This window comes from Camelina sativa, chromosome 6 (genome assembly GCF_000633955.1).
Source record: "Camelina sativa cultivar DH55 chromosome 6, Cs, whole genome shotgun sequence".
NCBI lineage: Eukaryota > Viridiplantae > Streptophyta > Magnoliopsida > Brassicales > Brassicaceae > Camelina > Camelina sativa.
In genome coordinates this window covers 23496150-23516459 of record NC_025690.1, presented here as the reverse complement: position 1 = coordinate 23516459, position 20310 = coordinate 23496150, and the positions used below count along the sequence as shown (strand labels likewise).

The 20310-nt window shown below is 37.4% G+C and overlaps 5 protein-coding genes across 9 annotated transcripts in view; 3 read left to right on the top strand and 2 right to left on the bottom strand.

Moving 5' to 3' along the window:
• LOC104793176 (DEAD-box ATP-dependent RNA helicase 37) overlaps nt 1-3299 on the bottom strand; it is a 6233-nt gene extending 2934 nt beyond the window's left edge. The window contains exons 1-6 of one of the 3 annotated variants that reach the window (XM_019226799.1): nt 3112-3299; nt 2382-2774; nt 1370-1833; nt 1202-1285; nt 755-997; nt 22-189 (exon numbers count right to left, since the gene is read on the bottom strand). In XM_019226799.1, the coding sequence (XP_019082344.1) occupies nt 22-189; nt 755-997; nt 1202-1285; nt 1370-1833; nt 2382-2679 (1257 nt within the window). In that variant the 5' untranslated portion in view covers nt 2680-2774; nt 3112-3299. Of the gene's footprint in view, nt 1-21; nt 190-754; nt 998-1201; nt 1286-1369; nt 1846-2381; nt 2775-2992 lie in introns of all 3 variants that reach the window. The other 2 variants (XM_019226800.1, XM_019226801.1) reach the window with 2 other exon arrangements.
• Nucleotides 3708-6800, bottom strand: LOC104793175. The gene is made up of 4 exons (XM_010519474.2): nt 5575-6800; nt 4604-4775; nt 4343-4523; nt 3708-4255 (listed from the first exon to the last, which is right to left on the bottom strand). Exons 1-4 carry the CDS (start codon nt 6692-6694, stop codon nt 3839-3841), a joined length of 1890 nt encoding a protein of 629 aa, XP_010517776.1. The 5' UTR covers nt 6695-6800; the 3' UTR covers nt 3708-3838.
• LOC104793174 (serine/threonine-protein phosphatase PP2A-4 catalytic subunit) lies at nt 6973-10784 on the top strand. 2 transcript variants are annotated; one of them, XM_010519473.2, is made up of 11 exons: nt 6976-7272; nt 7962-8018; nt 8135-8218; nt 8368-8439; nt 8619-8690; nt 8937-8977; nt 9205-9271; nt 9603-9794; nt 9897-9986; nt 10109-10216; nt 10312-10784. In XM_010519473.2, exons 1-11 carry the CDS (start codon nt 7180-7182, stop codon nt 10375-10377), a joined length of 942 nt encoding a protein of 313 aa, XP_010517775.1. In that variant the 5' UTR covers nt 6976-7179; the 3' UTR covers nt 10378-10784. The 2 variants fall into 2 exon arrangements, with proteins under 2 accessions (XP_019082343.1, XP_010517775.1); XM_019226798.1 differs by lacking the exons at nt 9603-9794; nt 9897-9986; nt 10109-10216; nt 10312-10784 and adding an exon at nt 9448-9548 and having other exon boundaries at nt 6973-7272.
• LOC104793173 (copper methylamine oxidase) lies at nt 13394-18712 on the top strand. Of its 2 annotated transcripts, XM_019226797.1 has the most exons (13): nt 13394-13952; nt 14224-14333; nt 14438-14743; nt 14829-14941; nt 15029-15299; nt 15983-16042; nt 16127-16342; nt 16442-16678; nt 16947-17132; nt 17325-17465; nt 17836-18104; nt 18194-18275; nt 18376-18712. In XM_019226797.1, exons 1-13 carry the CDS (start codon nt 13733-13735, stop codon nt 18508-18510), a joined length of 2346 nt encoding a protein of 781 aa, XP_019082342.1. In that variant the 5' UTR covers nt 13394-13732; the 3' UTR covers nt 18511-18712. The 2 variants fall into 2 exon arrangements, with proteins under 2 accessions (XP_019082342.1, XP_010517774.1); XM_010519472.2 differs by lacking the exons at nt 15983-16042; nt 16127-16342 and adding an exon at nt 15443-15658 and having other exon boundaries at nt 15029-15359.
• Nucleotides 19556-20310, top strand: part of LOC104699407 (MATH domain and coiled-coil domain-containing protein At2g42480-like) — a 1890-nt gene continuing 1135 nt past the window's right edge. Inside the window, exon 1 of the mRNA XM_010414715.1 lies at nt 19556-19651. Within this exon, the coding sequence (XP_010413017.1) occupies nt 19556-19651 (96 nt within the window). The remainder of the gene's footprint in view (nt 19652-20310) is intronic.

Here is a 20310-nt window from a genome sequence, read left to right as displayed (position 1 = left end):
AAAGAGGAGTATCAGTTTTACCTTGCCTTGGATGCCATTCTCTCTCTGAGCGTGAAGCAGGTCCATGAGATGACTTCTCTTGTCAGAGTCAAGGACAAACTCAACCCTTTGGACAATTAAATCAGTACTAGAACCCACTCTACCCACAGCCAAAAATATATAATTTGCTAAGAAATCAGCTGCAAGTCTCTGCAAAAGAAACAAATATGCCAATCTATTAAAACTTGGAAATGATTTTATGCAAACGTAGCTTTAACAAATATTATGCAGCTTTAATCCATTAACGCAAGTGGTATTGTAATTCTCTGATATATAGAACTATCAGCAACATGTCAGTTAAATGGAGATGGCCATCACTTCATGAAACAGATGTATAGGCTAGCTAGCATCACAACAGGACTAGAATTCATGTAATTAGCTTAAAACCAGAAAGACTCTCAGAATTTCTGCAGAACAACTATGTCTATCGTCGTCATTACATACTGTTTAAGTTTATATTAGACAATTTCTCTTTCCCCTCTTTTTTAGAGAACCACAGGAATTTAACTGGACACAGAAGGGACTTAAGACTGAAGTCCAATATAGAAAAATGTAACTAGCAGTAACATGAAAGGAAAAAATATGGAACACAAGAATCCCACACATGTCAAAGAATGGGTAATAAGAGAGAGAGTGATAAAGTTCGCAAATTATTATATTTCAACCAATGAGAAGGTGAACAAGAAAAAGTGATTACAGAAACAAGTAAACTAACCTGAATCTCTCTTGGAAAAGTAGCACTAAACAACAATGTCTGTCTAATTCCACGTGGAGGCATATCCATTTGTTCAACAATCTTTCTAATTTGCGGTTCAAAACCCATGTCCAGCATCCTATCGGCCTCATCAAGAGCTAAAAATCTAATCATCTGCATTGAGACTCTAGCTCTCTCGAGTAAATCATTTAGTCGACCAGGAGTTGCCACAAGAATATCAACTCCCCTCTCAAGTTCCCTGAGCTGCAAAATCAACAAGACACCAGATTAACATGCTGAAGTTTGAATACAGAATAAGTAACACATACAGTGAAAGACTATTGCTACTTTATCCCCAACAATGTCTGTCTAAGGCAATAAGTAGCACTAAGCAAAACTCAGAAGTCAAAAGCTGAAACAAAAACAAAACTATATCTAAAAAAAAAACTATCTGCACATTAAAAATACCTGCTGGTTAATAGGTGTTCCTCCATAAGCAACAACAACCTTCACACCAGTTTGGTAGGAGAACTTTTTAGCCTCATCATGTATCTGCCAAAATATCACAGAATAAGAGATTAGAAGCTAACTTCTACGGAGCGAATGGAATCTTGACATTGGGAAGAGAACTCCAACCTGACTAGCCAACTCCCTTGTCGGTGAGAGAATGACTGCAAGAGGGTAGACTGTGCGTGAACCACGGGGTCTCTGTACATGCTGATCCTTCATGATTCCATTAATAATTGGAAAGCAAAAAGCAGCAGTCTTCCCAGAGCCAGTCTGAGCACAAGCCATCAAATCCCTGCCTTGAAGCAATATAGGGATGGCATGACGCTGTACAGGTGTTGGCTTAACATATTTGCATCTACGGATGTTTAGGTTCAAGGCCTCCCCGAGATCAATCTCAGCGAATGTGTTAACAGGAGGAGGCACATTATCCCCACTGGTCTCAATCGGAATATCTTCATAGGCATCAAAATTAATAACGGTATTATCCTGCTCAGTAAAAGCTGGTTCTGGTTCAGAATCATCATTCTCAAAAGGGTTGACTTCACGTTCCCTACGGTCCCAGCCTCCGCTTCTGTTGTTCCAACCACCACCTCCTCGTCCACCATNGAATAAGAGATTAGAAGCTAACTTCTACGGAGCGAATGGAATCTTGACATTGGGAAGAGAACTCCAACCTGACTAGCCAACTCCCTTGTCGGTGAGAGAATGACTGCAAGAGGGTAGACTGTGCGTGAACCACGGGGTCTCTGTACATGCTGATCCTTCATGATTCCATTAATAATTGGAAAGCAAAAAGCAGCAGTCTTCCCAGAGCCAGTCTGAGCACAAGCCATCAAATCCCTGCCTTGAAGCAATATAGGGATGGCATGACGCTGTACAGGTGTTGGCTTAACATATTTGCATCTACGGATGTTTAGGTTCAAGGCCTCCCCGAGATCAATCTCAGCGAATGTGTTAACAGGAGGAGGCACATTATCCCCACTGGTCTCAATCGGAATATCTTCATAGGCATCAAAATTAATAACGGTATTATCCTGCTCAGTAAAAGCTGGTTCTGGTTCAGAATCATCATTCTCAAAAGGGTTGACTTCACGTTCCCTACGGTCCCAGCCTCCGCTTCTGTTGTTCCAACCACCACCTCCTCGTCCACCATAGCCATAGCCAGGACGACCAGCATCAGCCCTATAACCACCACCACCAGCAGCAGAACCAGCACTAGCGCTAGCACCAGGAGGAGCCCATCGAGACCCAGAAGGTGGACCACCAAAACCTAGACGATCGTTAGCTGGCAATGGAGCAGCAACAGGGTCAGAAGTAGGTTGCCTGTTTCTTAGATGTGGAGGAACATAAGCAGGTCGAGAAGGATGAGAATTCTGATTAGATGACCCAGAACCAACGTTCTCTGAGTCAGCCACATCAGCCCATGATGCACTCATAATCAAAAAAACGTAAAACTAGCTTGCAAATCCCCAGCAAAACGAAACCTTTTTTTTCAACTCTTAATCAAAATCTTCAATAGAACAACGAACTCCTGAAAAAAAAAACAAAAATTTACAAGTAATCAGAAGCAGCTTTAAATAATGAAAGCAGTTCCTTTAAACAATTCATAAACGAGCGAATCCACAGAATAAAGAACAACACAAAGACGAATTGAAAAGTCTAGTCATGATGAGCATATATTCAAACGAATATAACAAACACAAATGCCATGAGAATCACGCAAAGAGGAGAGAAGCAACCCTAGCTTACAGGCTCGAATTCAAAATATTGCGAAAACCCCAGAGAGAGAGAGAGAGAGAGAGAGATTGATTGAAGAAGATTCAACGAAATCAACGATAAACCCTAGAATTCCTTTTGGATAAATTTACCTTTTTTTTTGTTTTTGGGATCGGACAGAGATAAATTAGAGAGAGAGAGATACGTAATGAACGAACGATGCCTATTTGCGTACAGGGCGATAGAATCAAATTCACAGAGAAAATAGATTTTTTTTTTTTTTTTAAATTGACTTTGGTTCTTGTTTCGTCCTCTTCTTTATCAAACAAACAAAACAAAATTATTTTAAGCTCAAAGATTGCGTCCCGTTTTTATCAAATCTTACGTATATATATAGGATTCAGTTCCCAACTTGCGTGTCGGTTTGGTTGTTTTCTTCTGGATTGTATGTCGGCGACTTATTTTTTGGACTCTCTCCGCATTTTTTAATTTTTTTTTTTTAAAAAACCGAAAATTAAATTGAACTGTTGGATTAATCTTCAGATATAAGTACTAGAATGAATGTTTTAGTGTGTCGTCGTTGTGTCACCACCAAATTCAAATATGCATGTCAGTAAACAAAAACAAAATTCATCAATAACAAAATATATACACATCTGGTACTAATTGCATATCAAATTAGTATAGTTATCATTTATAAGGTGACATAATTACTCTTTATTGCAATATTATATATAAGATGATGATAAGTAAGATTTTGAAACTTAAATAATGGATACAAAAACCAAAGCAGGTAAAAGTAATTTTTTTTTTTTAATTTTCTTCAACAATGACATATTTCAAAGTAAGAAAGCATTGCTTATAAACTCACTTCTTCTCTTATTCCATTTGGCCAAAATATCTGCCTGCGATCGTAATGAGCATATTTGCCATGGTGATGACTTGTTCGTCTACAACCTCCAATGCACGAAGACTCGCACACTTTCTCACAAGAGCTCTGAGACAAGCACAAGTATCAGCATCCAAAGGAGTGTCCACTGATGCACATAATGCTAATACCCATTTGCAGTCACTACTCTTCAATCCGCTCTCTTTCTCAACCAAACATATCTGCTTTCTCAGCTTTGATACCCGTGTCACTGAGTCCATTCCCTCTATCTCTGAAACCACCCCACCAAGTGACTCATCACTGTCTGTGTTGAGACGCTTTTTGAATATCTCCATAAGCACCTCATCTAAATACTGACTCGACGACATCACCTCATCCTCGCATGTGTTGCCAGTTTGCAATAAAGCCTGTTAAAAAAACCCATAACACTTTAACGTTCATATCTTATATATGTCCATTCAGAGAGACCCTGATAGTATACAAGAAAACTTTACCCGGCGAAGGTGTGAGAAGTCGGAAAGCAACAAGTCCTCCCATTCCTTCACTGGCAAAAGGTGCTCTGGGCATTTGCTGATTTCAGGAATTTGTGGCATGTAAACACTCTGCTCTTTCTGTATGTATTTGCTTCCATCGATCTCGGCGACTTTTACGTTTGGAATTCGCTTAGCCTCCCACCTACATTGCGGAAACAACTTATCCATATGTATGCCAAAATGCAGATACACAGAAAGATTGAAACAGAGTGACAAATATACCTGACTCGTCTTAAATATTCAAACCCGTCTTCTGGTGGTCCAGAATCAAAATCAGGTTCTCCATCCACCGCAAACGCAGGCCTCAAAATGCTACTGTAATCGTCATTATCTTCAGTCTCTTTCACAACAGAATCTTCTTCAAGAGTCACGTCTTCCATTCCTTCTTTGGTGCCTAAATTTTCTCATGAAGAACAAAAGGTCAAATTTTTGCTTTTTCAGTGTGATTGGGTAGTAACAAATACGATACTGCATAGAAACAGAAAGGAACTAGGGCCATTGAAAAGATTTAGCTTTGGAAAGTTTTGATTTTATTAAAGTTGTATGAACATGTACAATTTTAGCCCAAGGCCATACACACTTAGAACCTAAGAACCTCTTTATACCCCTTTTACAATCTGAACCAAAGAATCTATATACAGAAAGAATGTATTGTGTCTTAGAAAAGGGGACATTGGTTAACAAAGGACTTTGACAAATTTTTGAAACAAAGGACTTTGACAGATTTCTGCAGCTCAATGCACAAAGATATTCACACGGTTTCGTCTTGGTACAGCCGATACAGGACCTGTGGAAAAGAAAACAAAAGGCCCCTATCAAAACGACATTTTACTGGAAGTGGGAGAGAATGGATACAAGAAGAACAGATCTGGAATAAGGTAAGAGCTCTAGACCAGAAATAACAGACATCCAAATCGTCAAAAAGGCTAGAGGGCATTTAAAACACATTTCAGCGGCTTATATAGGGAAGAACCATAGACCCGACTGGATTTGTCTTTGATGACCATTTGAGTAAGAAAACAGTAGCAAAGAAAAAACCATTTGGGTAATCAGGTATAGCTTAAGGTAATCTAAAGTTCGAGTGACATACTGTACTTAGACCTAAAGCTTTTTTCAACATGTTCAACTAACAACAGGCAACAACACAAAATGCAGCAGATCAGATAAAAATAGAGTAGTAAGTGGAGGGTTACCGAGGATACTGATGCCACTCTCCCTCGGATTAGACTTTGAACTCTTGTAATTCTTCAAATAAACTAAACCTTCGTACTCAGTCAACAGCTCAGGTAGGAGCCTAGCATACATGTCACTCCACAGTTTCTTCTGATCCGCAATGTGGGCATACCTCATCGACTCCATTTGCTTCCTAGAGTACATAATGCGCGACTGCTTCCCATTCAAATCTCCACGGTTAAGAAAGTCAGAAACTTTGGTTGAAGCATTTCCCTTTTCAATTGGTTTCTCCCCTGCAACCTTCTTATGCTTTCTTGGTGCATCCTTATCAGTTCCTGGTCTTTTAGGATGATCTTTACCTTTCTTGTAGAAAGGAACAACATCAAACAACGCAGTATCATCAACCAAATCGATATTCACAGATCTCCCAACAAAAGCATTATCCTTAACCCTCACTCGTTCCACCTTCTCATGCTTTTCTTTAGAGCCCTTCCCATTCTTCTCGATCTTAGGAACCTCAGAAGCCCTAGCGAGCGTGTCCACATCAACCTTGTTGTTGAAAATTGTCCCACCTTCAATTTCAGCCAACAATCTTCTCTTCTCAGCTTCCAAAAGCATCTGAACATCAGAATCTTGTCCCTTCTTCTTCTTCTTCTCAGAGTTCGAACTTTCTTTCACATCAGAGATAGCAACAACGCACCCATCAGTCTCAACAACATCTTCAATCTTGCGCACATCATCTCCAAATTGAGCGCCTTTTGTGGAAATCTCAGATACTTCCTTACTCTGTTTCAGTTCCTCACCAACCTTATTCTCTTCAAGAAACGTCGAACCAGTTTCATCGCCTCCAGAGACGACGACTCCAGGACAGTCCACATCCATCGCCTCGGTTACTTCAAGACTCGTTTCGGAGAAAGAAACTTCAATAGAATCCGAATGGATGATTTCTCCATCTTTCTCGGAAAGAGAAGTAAAAGGCGAAGACTTTACTTGCTTCTTTGGGCTTATCATCTCTTCAACAGAGTCTTCGTTCTTTACTAGCGGTAAAGAATCGATCTTTAGCGAGTCTTCTGCAGATTCATCCCGAGTAACTGAAGTTTTCTCCGACCCAATACATTCACCGGAATCAATCGTCGTCATCACGGAGAGCGGAAGAGAGAGATAAAAAGAGCGAGAGAGCAGAGCGAGTGTGAATGAGAGAGAGAGAGAGAGAGAGAGAGATCAATGAAGCGTTGGCAAAGGGAAGCAAAACCCTTGCTAGTCTCACGAATGATTAAATAAGCGAGAAACCGGTTTAGTTAAACCGGATAATTTCATTCTCAAACCAGTTACGGTTATTGAATTAATCAAATGAAAGGGGTATTACGGTAATATTATCATAGAAAGAACTGGAAAGCTACAAACCACTCGCTTCTCACCTCACGCGCCATCTCAAATTCGATCTTCTTTCACTGCACACAAAGCGAAGAGACAGAGAAGCCAGAGAGAGAGAGAGAGAGAGAGAGAGTGGGGGAAAAAGCGAAGAAGACGCAGATTCCATTCAATTTAGGGTTAGCGCTTCCCCTAATTTGGAAACCTAGTCTTGTTTCCGGATCGGACGAAACGAGAGAACGAAGTTAACGAGAATGGGCGCGAATTCTATTCCCGTGGATGCAACCATTGATCTCGATGAGCAGATCTCGCAGCTCATGCAGTGCAAGCCTCTCTCCGAGCAACAGGTGCCTGCAACTTTCTCCTTAGACCTTACCCTTTGACGTTTTCTCCACTTTGAACTTGGGTTGTATCGATGATTGGATCTGATTTTTTAATGTTTTTTTTTAATTATTATTATTCCTCTGTGTTTGAGGTTTCTTCGGGTTTGGGATTAGCAGATTTGATTTGGAGAGTTTCGATTATCATTTAAAATGAACATCTTTCGGAAAAATGTTAGATCTTGGCGTTTGTGTATATTCTCACGGATGTTCATTTCCACCGCAGTTTTATGGTTTGGAGAATTTGGTTTGATGATGAATGTTAGCTGCATCGGGTTCTTAATATCTAAGCTCGTGTATTTATGTGCCTGGTAATGTGATTTGATGTAGGTGATAAAAGTTTTTGTCTGTTTTTCATAAATAGCTTTTAGATTAGTGGGTAATGGTAGAAATGTTAAAGGAAAACAGTTTTTTTTTCTATGGTGTGTGAGATATTGCAACTTTACTAACGGACCAATACTAGTAGCTGATATCAAGGATCAATACTTGTTTGGCGTTTTTTTTTTTTCTGTTTACTGAGTTTGCTGCGTGTGTCATGTTGAGTTCTGTTAGTGTATTTCCAAGTCATGTGTTTTGATAGTGATTACTTTACTGGTAATCCCGTATCTCCATAAAGTGGTGAACGTCATATGAAGTATTGTGTTATTTTTCTTTAGGTTAGAGCATTATGTGAGAAAGCCAAGGAGATCTTAATGGATGAAAGCAACGTTCAGGTTAGTTCTTGGTCTTGCATATTTCTTTGGTCGAGTAATTCTTTCACCATACTTGGTGATTATATTTTCAGTGTGGTAGCCATGAATTCAATAACTCTTTCTGTTCCTGTTTGCAGCCTGTGAAAAGCCCTGTGACAATCTGCGGTGATATTCATGGACAGTTCCATGATCTTGCTGAGCTTTTCCGTATAGGGGGAATGGTAATAGATGTTACTATGTTCTTTTTCAGCATGCATTTTGTCTATGAATTACCCCGATTGTGCATTTTGGTTCTGGTACTGATTTTTGTTTAACCATGTATAATTAGGTCTACAAATCTTACAATATATTCGTTTTTCTCTTTTTGCAGTGCCCTGATACCAATTATCTGTTTATGGGAGACTATGTGGACCGTGGTTATTATTCTGTTGAAACTGTTACGGTACGAGAATTAAATATACAGACTTCCTTTTCTTTTCTCGCTAATTGTTCTGCAGGTCTTTTATATTGGTAAATATATATTGTTTGCATGATGGATAGTTTCTTTTTGTACAACGTGAATATTTTGGGTCTGAATATGAAGTATGTTAATACAATTTCTCGTTTTTATTCTGTTTCAAGCTGTTAGTCGCCTTAAAGATGCGATATCCTCAGCGAATCACTATTCTTAGAGGAAATCATGAAAGCCGTCAGGTAAAGTAATGCTTGAAGTTTCTATAACTCTGTTTCCACTTGTAAACCCCCCACCTTCTGATGTTAGATACAGTACTACATTGTGTCTCCATTCATTATCCATCGTTTAGATCTTGGTTAATATACATTTTTTCTTATAAATATTTGGTTTTGTCTACAACATACTTTTTGTTTGTTGGTTTATACTTTTCTATCATCCTACTCTTATATCTTACACAGCTTTTCTTCTTGTCTTCCTTCTAGCAGATTACTCAGGTTTATGGATTTTATGATGAATGTCTGCGAAAGTGAGTCTTCTGGAAAAACCCCTTATTTTGTAGATGCTGTTAATTGCATGCAAGTAATTCATTTGTATCATTAGCATTACTCTTGTGTTCATTTTCGTTGTTGCTATCTTTTGTGTGTGTGTGTTTTAGTCTGTCCTGTTTCTGTTAATCTTTCAGGCTTCCGATTGCTTGCGTATAATACTGGTTATCTATTGTATTATCTTACTCATTCAAGTTTGCTGATATAGGTATGGCAATGCAAATGTTTGGAAAATCTTTACAGACCTCTTCGACTATTTCCCGCTGACAGCCTTGGTTAGTACCTATCATATCTCAGACATTTCTTCTACTTTTTTGTTGGTGGGGTTCACATAAGTCTATCTTAGTCCCCTGGTCATGTAATATAGATGAACTGTTCCTTGTCTTGTCCTGGTGTATTATTTGAACTGAAGTATTGGCTTTGTACTGTGCTGTCGTATTTCTTTTGCTAGTGTCACAGCAATTGCAAGACGTTAGTATTCTGAAAAACAGAATGGAAGATCTTTTATAAATGGAAGATTACATGTATGAGTTATCTGACTAAACAGATGGTGTTTTCTACACAAATTTATGGGTTACATCAAATCATTATGTTATTCCATTACAGGTTGAGTCAGAAATATTTTGTCTTCATGGTGGATTATCTCCATCTATCGAGACCCTTGACAACATAAGGAATTTTGATCGAGTTCAAGAAGTGCCCCATGAAGGGCCGATGTGTGACTTATTATGGTCTGACCCCGATGACCGATGTGGTTGGGGCATCTCTCCCCGTGGTGCCGGATATACCTTTGGTCAGGTAATTACAAGTCTTATGGCTCAGAAACGGTCCTGACTCTCTCTCTTTTTTTAAAGCAAGTGTGTAATTGACTTTTATCATTTTTGTCATTTCTTTCACTAGGATATATCCGAACAATTCAATCACACAAACAGCTTAAAGCTGATTGCCCGAGCTCATCAGTTGGTTATGGATGGATACAACTGGGCTCACGTAAGAATGCAACTATAAACCCTTCTCTTGCATTGTCAAAAAGAAAAAAACCCCCTTCTTTTGCATAGCTTTGCAAGGCTTAACATTTTTTGCTCACTTTAATTGTCTTCCCTATCAAACAGGAGCAAAAAGTGGTTACTATATTCAGTGCTCCAAACTATTGTTACCGCTGTGGGAACATGGCCTCGATTCTTGAGGTCGACGACTGCAGGAACCACACCTTCATTCAGGTCTTTCCCCAAAACCCACATGTCTTGTCTGTAATAAAATTAGTGTAGAAGAATGATCAAAGCTAACTTAAGTGTATAAAAAAATGTGATTGCAGTTCGAACCAGCACCGAGGAGAGGAGAACCAGACGTTACCCGAAGGACACCAGACTACTTTCTGTGATCACTGGACACAGACTCATCTCAGTCAGCAGCTGCAGCCACCCACAAGTGAAAAGTCAGAGTTGGTAACTTGAGCTGGTTCTATTCGTTGTACTCAGGTTGCTCTGTTTTAAAATTCAACTTAGTCCCACCACCGGAATATAATGTGTATTATAGGCGAAGAAGGCTCTCTTATCGTCCTCTATAACCAAAAAAAAAGGAAAAGAAAAAAAGAGACCCCTTATGGACATTGTTTGGTTGATGTTATTAGCTTCTTTCTTCTTCTTCTTCTTCTTCTTCTCTTCCTTCTGCATCAGAATGTGTTTTCATGTGAGAGATCTTCTAATTTTTATTTCACGTAATTTGTCCTTGAACTTCTCCGATTTTTTAAAGTTGTTCTGTTTATTTGTATTACAAAACTTGATATAAGACCATCTCAAGTGATGCTTCGAATACTTTCATTTTGAAGATGAAAATGAATATATCTATTCTTAAATTGTGCTTCATTTTCATCTTCAAAATGAAGGATTGAATAGTGTATATCTTCGTATTTGAAGGTACACTATTCTTTTGCAGAAAAAAAAAAACAATTCATCTCTTCATATTTTTAAGGTGGTCCTTTTATTCACAAAATGGTCCTTGAAATTATAACTAGTTTTATTTTGTACCTAATAAAATTTATATATATATTTTTCCAATTAATTTAATTTTTTTTTATATTTTCATTTTCTCCAATCAAATTACTACGTAATAATAACTTATATTACATAGAAAACAAACATCATATTAATATAAAACTTAAAATATATGATAAATACCAACATTAAAGTTAAAAAACATATCATAGATAAATTAACAACTTAATAATCTCGCAGTTGATGTTATGCAATGTGATTTTATTTATAATAATGTTTACATTATTATATAATTTGTTGAACTATTTCGTACTACAAAATAAATGGGTAAAATTTATAAATTTAGAAAGTTAAAGGTATTGTTTATAATTTGTTGATAAAATAGAGATAGAATATACTTAAAATATTCTTTTTGAAATAGAAAATGAAGGAAACCGTTGGATCAACTAGTTCGACTATGAACCTTCTCTTGACTTACTATTCCTATTTGAACCCCACTGAAGGTTTGGTGGTACGCATGTCTATTGCATCGAGTATCGGATAAGATTAGGCCTTCTACATAATGTATAGAGCCGTAATACAGTCTAAATGCTGTTACAGAGTTGTAGCTCTTGGAACCAGAAGGTTAGGCAGTTACAGAGATGTACAGCTAAAGTTTCTGTTAATGAGGTTGAGTCGAAGGGTGTGAAGGTATCCGGACTGATCTTCTTGTTATTATATATTGGTTGATCAATAATTAAAGAATTGGTGTTTGTTTTCAATCAATAATTGCATAGAACAAGAGAGAATTGATCTTATCAATTGCAATAAGGCCTACAAAGAGACATAGAAGGGCAATTCCACAGTAATGTGTCAAAAGAAAGGATAAACACGTAGTAGTGTGACAAAGATACCTAAAACATCAACAAAAGATTCTTTAAAAAAGAAGAAGTGAAAATGAAAGCCATATACGCAAGTCGTAACGTAACAACAATGAACAGTATAGTTCAGAAAGATTGTGATCAGTGCTAAATCTTGGGTATTTATCAAAAGAGAACGACAACAGCAGCAGCATCCTATTTGAAATCCACACGTTTTGTTGGCCATTGAAGGTTTGAGAAGAAACAAAACAAAACCAAAGACTATAAAACATGCAATATATAGTACGTATAACATGACGTGTTTTGCACCGAAGACAATCATATATAAACTGTGCAAGACATTAAGGTGTCATGGACGGATGGATTTAAATTTATAGGAATTTCGTAAAAAATGTGAGCCTCGTAATACCACTATACATAGTCGTAGACAGCGGTTCTTTGGTAGTCAAGATTGCATGGATTGTGCTTGTGCGGTCCACTCCACGATCTACTAGAAAATTATTGATCGATATTGCAACTTTATATATTTATTTATTTTTTGTACATATCAAAACACTTTGATCAGTAACATTTGAAATTTTTGATAGTATCATTCAATTTCTAAGTTCTAACGTCATTAAAATATACATACACAAGTGTGTTTTCGTCCCCCAAAGAAGCGTTTCCAATATTTCTTTTGGCTATGTTTCCATTTTAGTTGTTTCTTAAAATACTGTTTCTGATAACCTTATAGGAGAACGATACCAAACACGCGTATAATTTTGGTGAAACACGTGATACCTTTTTTTGACAACAAATATTTTTTTTTGTAATGTTATTTGTTCTGATTTCCTTATTTTTAATAATAATATTTCCGATAATCATAAGCTTATATAGTCAAGCTAATATATTGTCATATAGATTTCCATTTCCGTGATCATCTCACATTTGGTCTTGATGATTTCTATATACTTTACCATTTTTTTAATAGATTTGATTCCTTATCTTGATTTTTTTAATATATTTCTGATAATAAACTTTAAAAAAAAAACATGTTTAACTCTGTAAAAATATAATATAATATGTTACCAATTAGTGATGATTTCTATATACTTACCATCTTTTTTAAATAGATTTGATTCCTTCTATTGATTTTTTAAATGTATTTCTAATAATAAAGTTTCAAAAAAACATGTTTAACTCTGTAAAAAAATAATTCATCACTTGAAATATGTTACCAATTAGTGATGATTTCTATATACTTTACCATTTTTTTAAATAGATTTGATTCCTTATATTGATTTTTTAAATGTATTTCTAATAATAAAGTTTCAAAAAAACATGTTTAACTCTGTAAAAAAATAATTCGACACGTATAATATGTTACCAATAAGTGAATATGAAATTTGAGAACAATAGTGCATCCACGTCGTTTTCCAAGTTGGATTTCTATATATATTTATATTATTATTAAAAAGAAAAGTTAATAATTACACCTTTATATAAATAAGAGAGACTACTTACTTGTTAAAGTGGAAGAACAGGCTTTTTGGCCGCTTCTGCTTGGACTCATATATCAACCAAAAAAAAAAAAAAAAGCAAAAGCAAATTGAATATGATCTGACTTCTCCACCACCACGGGAAGAGAGATATACGAGAGAGAGAGACGAGTCCAAACTACTTGTTGTGAGTGACGGAGCTGAAACTCGTCGACAGTAGTAGTACTTAGTTTTAGCTGTTGATTTCTGTGTCATCGGAGATCGGAATCTTCTCTCTTCTTGGTTGGGAGCTTGTAGAAGGGGTGGAGAGATCAAGCGACGGGTCGTGATAGGTTTTGCTGTATGTCAGTAGATTGTGTTGAAACTGATTTTGGTGGATTTGGAGAACTCGTTAACCCTATTCAATGGCCTCAGCTTCGAAAAAGACGACGGCATGTCCTCACCACGGTGGCTCTTCTTCTTCTTCTTCTTCTTCTCCGCCTCCCAAACTCCTCTCCGCTGCGCCTGATTCCGTTTCTGGATGGTCCGACGGTGAGGATCAGCGCGCCTCTAAGGTTGCTTTGGACTCCATAATCCGCCCTGTCGATTCGCTTCCTGATCCTGCCAAGAAACCTGCTAACAAAGGTAATCTTACGACGCTCTGCCTTTTGGGATTTTGGGATTTGGATCTTGATCGTTTGATTTTGATCATTGTATTTATCTATTAGATCGCGATTTGTTTGAGTTGGTTGAGTTCTTGTTTCACTGGAATTTTTTGATGATGTTTTTACTTTCTTGTGAAATTGTTGTGTACTTGATGGCTTCTTGTGAAATTGTTGTGTACTTGAGATCTAACTGTTGTGATTGTGGTTGCTTTGAAGCTGATTTCTGTTGTGATCACATTGTACCAATGCAGGCATTTCTGTGATGCCAAGAACTGAAACCAAGCACCCTTTGGATCCTCTATCTGCTGCAGAAATTTCAGTTGCTGTGGCTACTGTTCGCGCTGCTGGTGCCAACCCTGAGGTGCAGAAACTTTATATTCGTTTGCATCTAGCATGATTTATAGTGATAAATTTGATCAACTAATTGGATTTTACTGAAACTGTTTGATATTTTCTTTTTGTCAGGTTAGGGATGGCATGCGTTTCATTGAGGTGGCTTCAGTGGAACCAGAGAAACATGTTGTGGCGCTTGCAGATGCTTACTTTTTCCCTCCGTTCCAGCCTTCACTCCTTCCAAGAACCAAATCTGGACCTGTCATTCCGATGAAGCTCCCTCCTAGGCGAGCGAGACTTGTTGTTTACAACCAAAAGTCCAATGAGACAAGTGTATGGATTGTGGAGTTGTCTGAAGTTCATGCTGTCACTCGGGGTGGCCATCACAGGGGAAAAGTTGTTTCCTCAGAAGTTATACCTGATGTTCAGCCACCCATGGTATGTTTATGGAATTGGATCTCTAAGTGAATTTTATATGCTACAGTAGTTTCCAGTTTCTCAGTTTAGATTCTCGTGGTTTTAGGATGCGGCTGAATATGCTGAATGTGAAGCGATTGTCAAAGACTTCCCTCCGTTCATAGAGGCAATGAAGAGGAGAGGTATAGAAGACATGGATCTAGTGATGGTTGATCCCTGGTATGTTAACAACATCATGGATTCTACTGAAAGTTGTTAATTAAGGTGTACAATTTCCCTAAGTCTGCCTCTAAATGTATTGTGCAGGTGTGTGGGATATCATAGCGAGGCTGACGCTCCTAGTCGTAGGCTTGCAAAGCCCCTTATATACTGTAGGACTGATAGTGATTCCCCTATGGAAAATGGCTATGCTCGTCCAGTTGAGGGAATTTATGTACTTGTAGACATGCAAAACATGGTGGTGATTGAGTTTGAAGACCGTAAGTTTGTGCCACTCCCCCCACCTGACCCTTTGAGGAATTATACCCCAGGTGAAAGTAGAGGGGGTGTTGATAGAAGCGATGTGAAGCCTCTCCAGATTATTCAACCTGAAGGTCCAAGTTTTCGTGTTAGGGGTTACTTTGTCGAGTGGCAGAAGGTAGAATTCCATTAATAGCCTAATTGAAACCAAGTGATTATGCTTGAGCTTGTTTCTAAATTGGCTGAACATTTTGTTTGCAGTGGAACTTTCGAATTGGGTTCACTCCAAGAGAAGGTTTAGTCATACATTCGGTAGCATATGTTGATGGCAGTCGAGGTCGAAGGCCTGTTGCACACAGGCTAAGCTTTGTGGAGATGGTTGTGCCTTATGGCGATCCCAATGAGCCACATTACAGGAAAAATGCTTTTGATGCAGGGGAGGACGGTCTTGGAAAAAATGCACATTCGCTTAAGAAGGTTTGTAATCAATTTTTTTTCTTTTTTTCTTTTGTGGTTTGTGTGTGTTCTCATTCTCCAGTTAGATCTCAGTTTGTGTTTCACAATTGGTTTTTATAGGGGTGCGACTGTCTGGGATCTATCAAGTATTTTGATGCCCATTTCACAAATTTCACTGGTGGAGTTGAAACTATTGAGAACTGTGTTTGCCTGCATGAAGAGGACCACGGAATTTTGTGGAAACATCAGGACTGGAGAACAGGATTAGCCGAAGTGCGAAGATCTAGGAGGCTAACTGTCTCTTTTCTGTGTACTGTTGNTAGAAGCGATGTGAAGCCTCTCCAGATTATTCAACCTGAAGGTCCAAGTTTTCGTGTTAGGGGTTACTTTGTCGAGTGGCAGAAGGTAGAATTCCATTAATAGCCTAATTGAAACCAAGTGATTATGCTTGAGCTTATTTCTAAATTGGCTGAACATTTTGTTTTGCAGTGGAACTTTCGAATTGGGTTCACTCCAAGAGAAGGTTTAGTCATACATTCGGTAGCATATGTTGATGGCAGTCGAGGTCGAAGGCCTGTTGCACACAGGCTAAGCTTTGTGGAGATGGTTGTGCCTTATGGCGATCCCAATGAGCCACATTACAGGAAAAATGCTTTTGATGCAGGGGAGGACGGTCTTGGAAAAAATGCACATTCGCTTAAGAAGGTTTGTAATCAATTTTTTTTCTTTTTTTCTTTTGTGGTTTGTGTGTGTTCTCATTCTCCAGTTAGATCTCAGTTTGTGTTTCACAATTGGTTTTTATAGGGGTGCGACTGTCTGGGATCTATCAAGTATTTTGATGCCCATTTCACAAATTTCACTGGTGGAGTTGAAACTATTGAGAACTGTGTTTGCCTGCATGAAGAGGACCACGGAATTTTGTGGAAACATCAGGACTGGAGAACAGGATTAGCCGAAGTGCGAAGATCTAGGAGGCTAACTGTCTCTTTTCTGTGTACTGTTGCTAACTACGAGTATGGGTTTTACTGGCACTTCTACCAGGTAAGTAGGAATGCGTGATTGTTCATTTCTAGAGTAAAGCAGATATAAGTCATATTTGCATATAATTTCTTTAGGGAAGACAAATGATATGTCTCTGCATTAGAATAAATCCTGAGTTTAGAACGGCGGCTCACAACTTTTTAAGCCTCAACACTCTTGAGCATTGATTTACAGCGCTGAATCCGAGTTTCATTTGCTGATTTGTGGTACCATCTTTTTAGATATCTGAAGACCAATATCATTTTATGTCTTCATTGTCTAAATGTAGGATGGGAAAATCGAAGCTGAAGTAAAACTTACTGGTATCCTCAGTTTAGGAGCGCTGCAGCCAGGAGAAACTCGAAAGTACGGTACTACTATTGCTCCTGGCTTGTATGCACCAGTCCATCAACATTTCTTTATCGCTCGCATGGATATGTCTGTTGACTGTAAACCTGGTGAAGCTTTTAATCAGGTATCTTTACTCTGCTGCTCTTCTCTTCTTGTTGTTGTTAACTTACATATGTGGTTTATTTTCTCAGTTTTTAGGAATGGCATTGGTAGCTTATGAATTTTAGAAGTCCCTATAATTCTTGAAAATAAATCTTAGATACATGTTGCCAGGTGATTTTGCTATATAGTCAGCTTATTCCTCTTTTATCTGTAGGTAGTTGAGGTAAATGCTAGAGTTGACGAGCCTGGTGAGAACAATGTCCACAACAATGCGTTTTATGCGGAGGAGAAGTTACTTAGATCAGAGGCAGAGGCAACGCGTGACTGTGACCCTTTTTCTGCTCGCCATTGGATTGTAAGCATTCCGAACCTTGCATAATCTCGTTCACTATTTATCATCTGAAAGCGTTAATTTATTGCATGTTTAACTTTCACATTGTCATATTGTCCATGCTCGTTCCCGTCTTTGTACCATCCTTGTTTCTGGCACCACTTATGATTATTTCATCCTTAACTATCTACTAGTCTCATCGTCGAGTGAATTCGGGAGAATAGATCACGTGACCATCTTAAGTTTCAGTCATGTCCTTATATAGTCATACTTGAGTTGCATTACCAAAAACTCATCTCACAGTTTCCTTGACTATGATTCATACCTGAAGAATAGATGGGGTATACTTATGCAAGATGTATATTCAACACAACTCGTTGTAATGTGTTGTCAGGTAAGGAACACGAGGACTGTAAACAGAACGGGCCAATTAACGGGATACAAACTTGTTCCTGGTTCAAATTGCTTGCCATTAGCTCGACCCGAGGCTAAGTTTCTAAGAAGAGCCGCTTTCCTGAAGCACAATCTCTGGGTTACCCGTTACGCCCCTGATGAGAAGTTTCCTGGAGGAGAATTTCCAAACCAAAACCCACGTGCTGGTGAAGGTCTTGCCACATGGGTGAAACAGAATCGCTCCTTGGAAGAATCTGACGTCGTTCTTTGGTATGTATCTTTCTTTCACTTAGCTAATTCACTTAAATCTTCCTAGCTACCAAAATTTGTTATTTGAACGTGGAATTTTCATTTGACAGGTACGTGTTTGGGATTATACATGTTCCTAGACTTGAAGATTGGCCGGTTATGCCCGTCGAACATATTGGTTTCACGCTAATGGTTAGTCAGATCTTTTGTCTGGTAACATTGATAAAAAAAAAACTTAAATTATAAGACAAACAGTCACTTATAATATGTTTTGTATTTTGGGTAAACACAGCCACATGGATTCTTCAACTGCTCACCGGCCATAGATGTGCCACCGAATCCATGCGAGTTGGATACAAAGGACAGTGAAGTCAAAGAGGTTGTAGCACCGAAACCTCTTCAGACTGGTTTACTTTCAAAGCTTTGAAGAAGACAGATTTTATTTCTCCTTTCCTTTAAATAAAATGGCTCAAATCAGTTTCGAATTTGGACCTTTCGTTTGTTTGGTGTGTGTTTGCAAGACTGAAAAACTTGTCATTGGAAATAATTTGGAATGCTATTCTTCTTTCACATTAATGTCGTTTATAAATAAAAAATAAGCTGGTCTGAGAAAATTTTAGGTGATGAAAGGTACATTATATCATCTTCCCGTTTGTATATTGGAATCGCGTATTCAAAAAAGCATTCTATAATTAGTTTTCCAAATATTTATTTAGCTCAAATTCTGTAACTTTTGTCTACAAATTATTTGTTTAGCTCAAACGCTATTGGAACTATTCCGTTGACATACTGATAAAAGTCCTCGGCCGTTTTCTGACCAAATTTTTGTAACTTTTGTGATTTTGTCACATCCCACAACTTAAGAGAGAAATTTAAAACTAACTTTTTAATTAATACAATATTTACAATAATACCATTGGCCTATTAAAACTAAGATAATAACAAAATATCTCGTAGTGGTTATATATATATATATATATATATATATATATATCTTTAGATGATTTTCTCTTCTTTTTTTGTTAATACAACGATCCATTATAAATTAAGATTATTTCTTCTTAACAAATATGTTTTTTTACTCTGCTTAACATATATATAAAAAATAAAATATTCACATTTATTATATTATCTTAAATTTATTATAATTTCTAACTAACGTATTTTTGTTTTGACAAACTAGAATTGTTATTTCCTTAAAATCTTAGGATTTTACATTTTTTTTTAGATTATTAATTTATTATTATCTAGTAGGGGGTTTTGAGAAATTCCCTTTTCATTAATTGGTCTCCTTTTTAAGTTAGGGCTTTGAGAAGTTCCCTTTTCTCATTAAAAAGGAGTTTTTTTTTTCTTATATATAGTTTGTGCCTCTATAAATAAACCGAGACCTGTGAAAGTAACAAACAAAGTTTTTGACAATTTCAGTCTTTGGTCTCGAAGTAACAAACTCTAAGAAAGCTTTCAAATCAACTATGGGGTTGAATAATCAAGTGCAGAGGAAATCGAGTTTCAGGTTTGAGATAGATAACTTTTCGGAGAAGGAAGCTGCGATAGCTTCTCAGGCATTCGTGAGCTACGGATGTGAATGGTAAAAGAGAAAGAATCGGATCTTTAACTAGTTTTTTTTAATTAAATTTTCTTTTTCTCCATATTCGAGATCGAGAACATGCATGTTCTCTAATATCGATGAATACGATTTTACGCAGCACTAATCAAAAAGTTTCTTTTTAATTAAAACAGTACCTAAAAAGGGTTTAGTATTTAATTTGTTTTAGTTTTTTTTTTCAGGTACATCCGAAGGGAGATAGGCTTTGCGATGATCACTTGTCTTTGTACCTATACGTTGCAAACCCTAAATCATTGGGAAGTGAATGGAAAAGGAAAACCAGTTCTCAATTCGTTCTGTTAAGTCAATCCAACAAAGAGCTCTTCAAGTCACCAAGTAATAAATCCTTTATATATCCTTCCATGTTTGAAACTTTTTCTTCTTCTTTAATTTCCTTTAGTTGAAATTTCATTCCCTTCTGAAATTTACGAACGGTCTAGCCTAGATTTCAGGATATATGGGGAGAAATAGTAAAAATAGCTCACGCATCGTATTTAGCTTTTAAGACCCTAAAGACCCCACACTTTTCATTTAGCTAATTTTGTGATGAGTTATACTCGAGGGTTTTTGATGAAGAAGTTAACTTTTTTTTTTTTTTTTTTTATGTGTTTCACAGTTGGA

Bases quoted from the DNA above. Each gene is read 5' to 3' on its own strand.
- LOC104793175 (XM_010519474.2), bottom strand. From the start codon at position 6,694: ATGACGACGATTGATTCCGGTGAATGTATTGGGTCGGAGAAAACTTCA. The intron at 4,776-5,574 runs GTAACCCTCCAC...GAGAAAATTTAG, and splicing joins GAGTGGCATCAGTATCCTCG to GCACCAAAGAAGGAATGGAA. The intron at 4,524-4,603 runs GTATATTTGTCA...TCCGCAATGTAG, and splicing joins GAATATTTAAGACGAGTCAG to GTGGGAGGCTAAGCGAATTC.
- LOC104793174 (XM_010519473.2), top strand. From the start codon at position 7,180: ATGGGCGCGAATTCTATTCCCGTGGATGCAACCATTGATCTCGATGAG. The intron at 7,273-7,961 runs GTGCCTGCAACT...ATTTTTCTTTAG, and splicing joins AGCCTCTCTCCGAGCAACAG to GTTAGAGCATTATGTGAGAA. The intron at 8,019-8,134 runs GTTAGTTCTTGG...TCCTGTTTGCAG, and splicing joins TGGATGAAAGCAACGTTCAG to CCTGTGAAAAGCCCTGTGAC.
- LOC104793173 (XM_019226797.1), top strand. From the start codon at position 13,733: ATGGCCTCAGCTTCGAAAAAGACGACGGCATGTCCTCACCACGGTGGC. The intron at 14,942-15,028 runs GTATGTTAACAA...TGTATTGTGCAG, and splicing joins CTAGTGATGGTTGATCCCTG to GTGTGTGGGATATCATAGCG. The intron at 15,300-15,982 runs ATTATTCAACCT...AAGCCTCTCCAG, and splicing joins GCGATGTGAAGCCTCTCCAG to ATTATTCAACCTGAAGGTCC.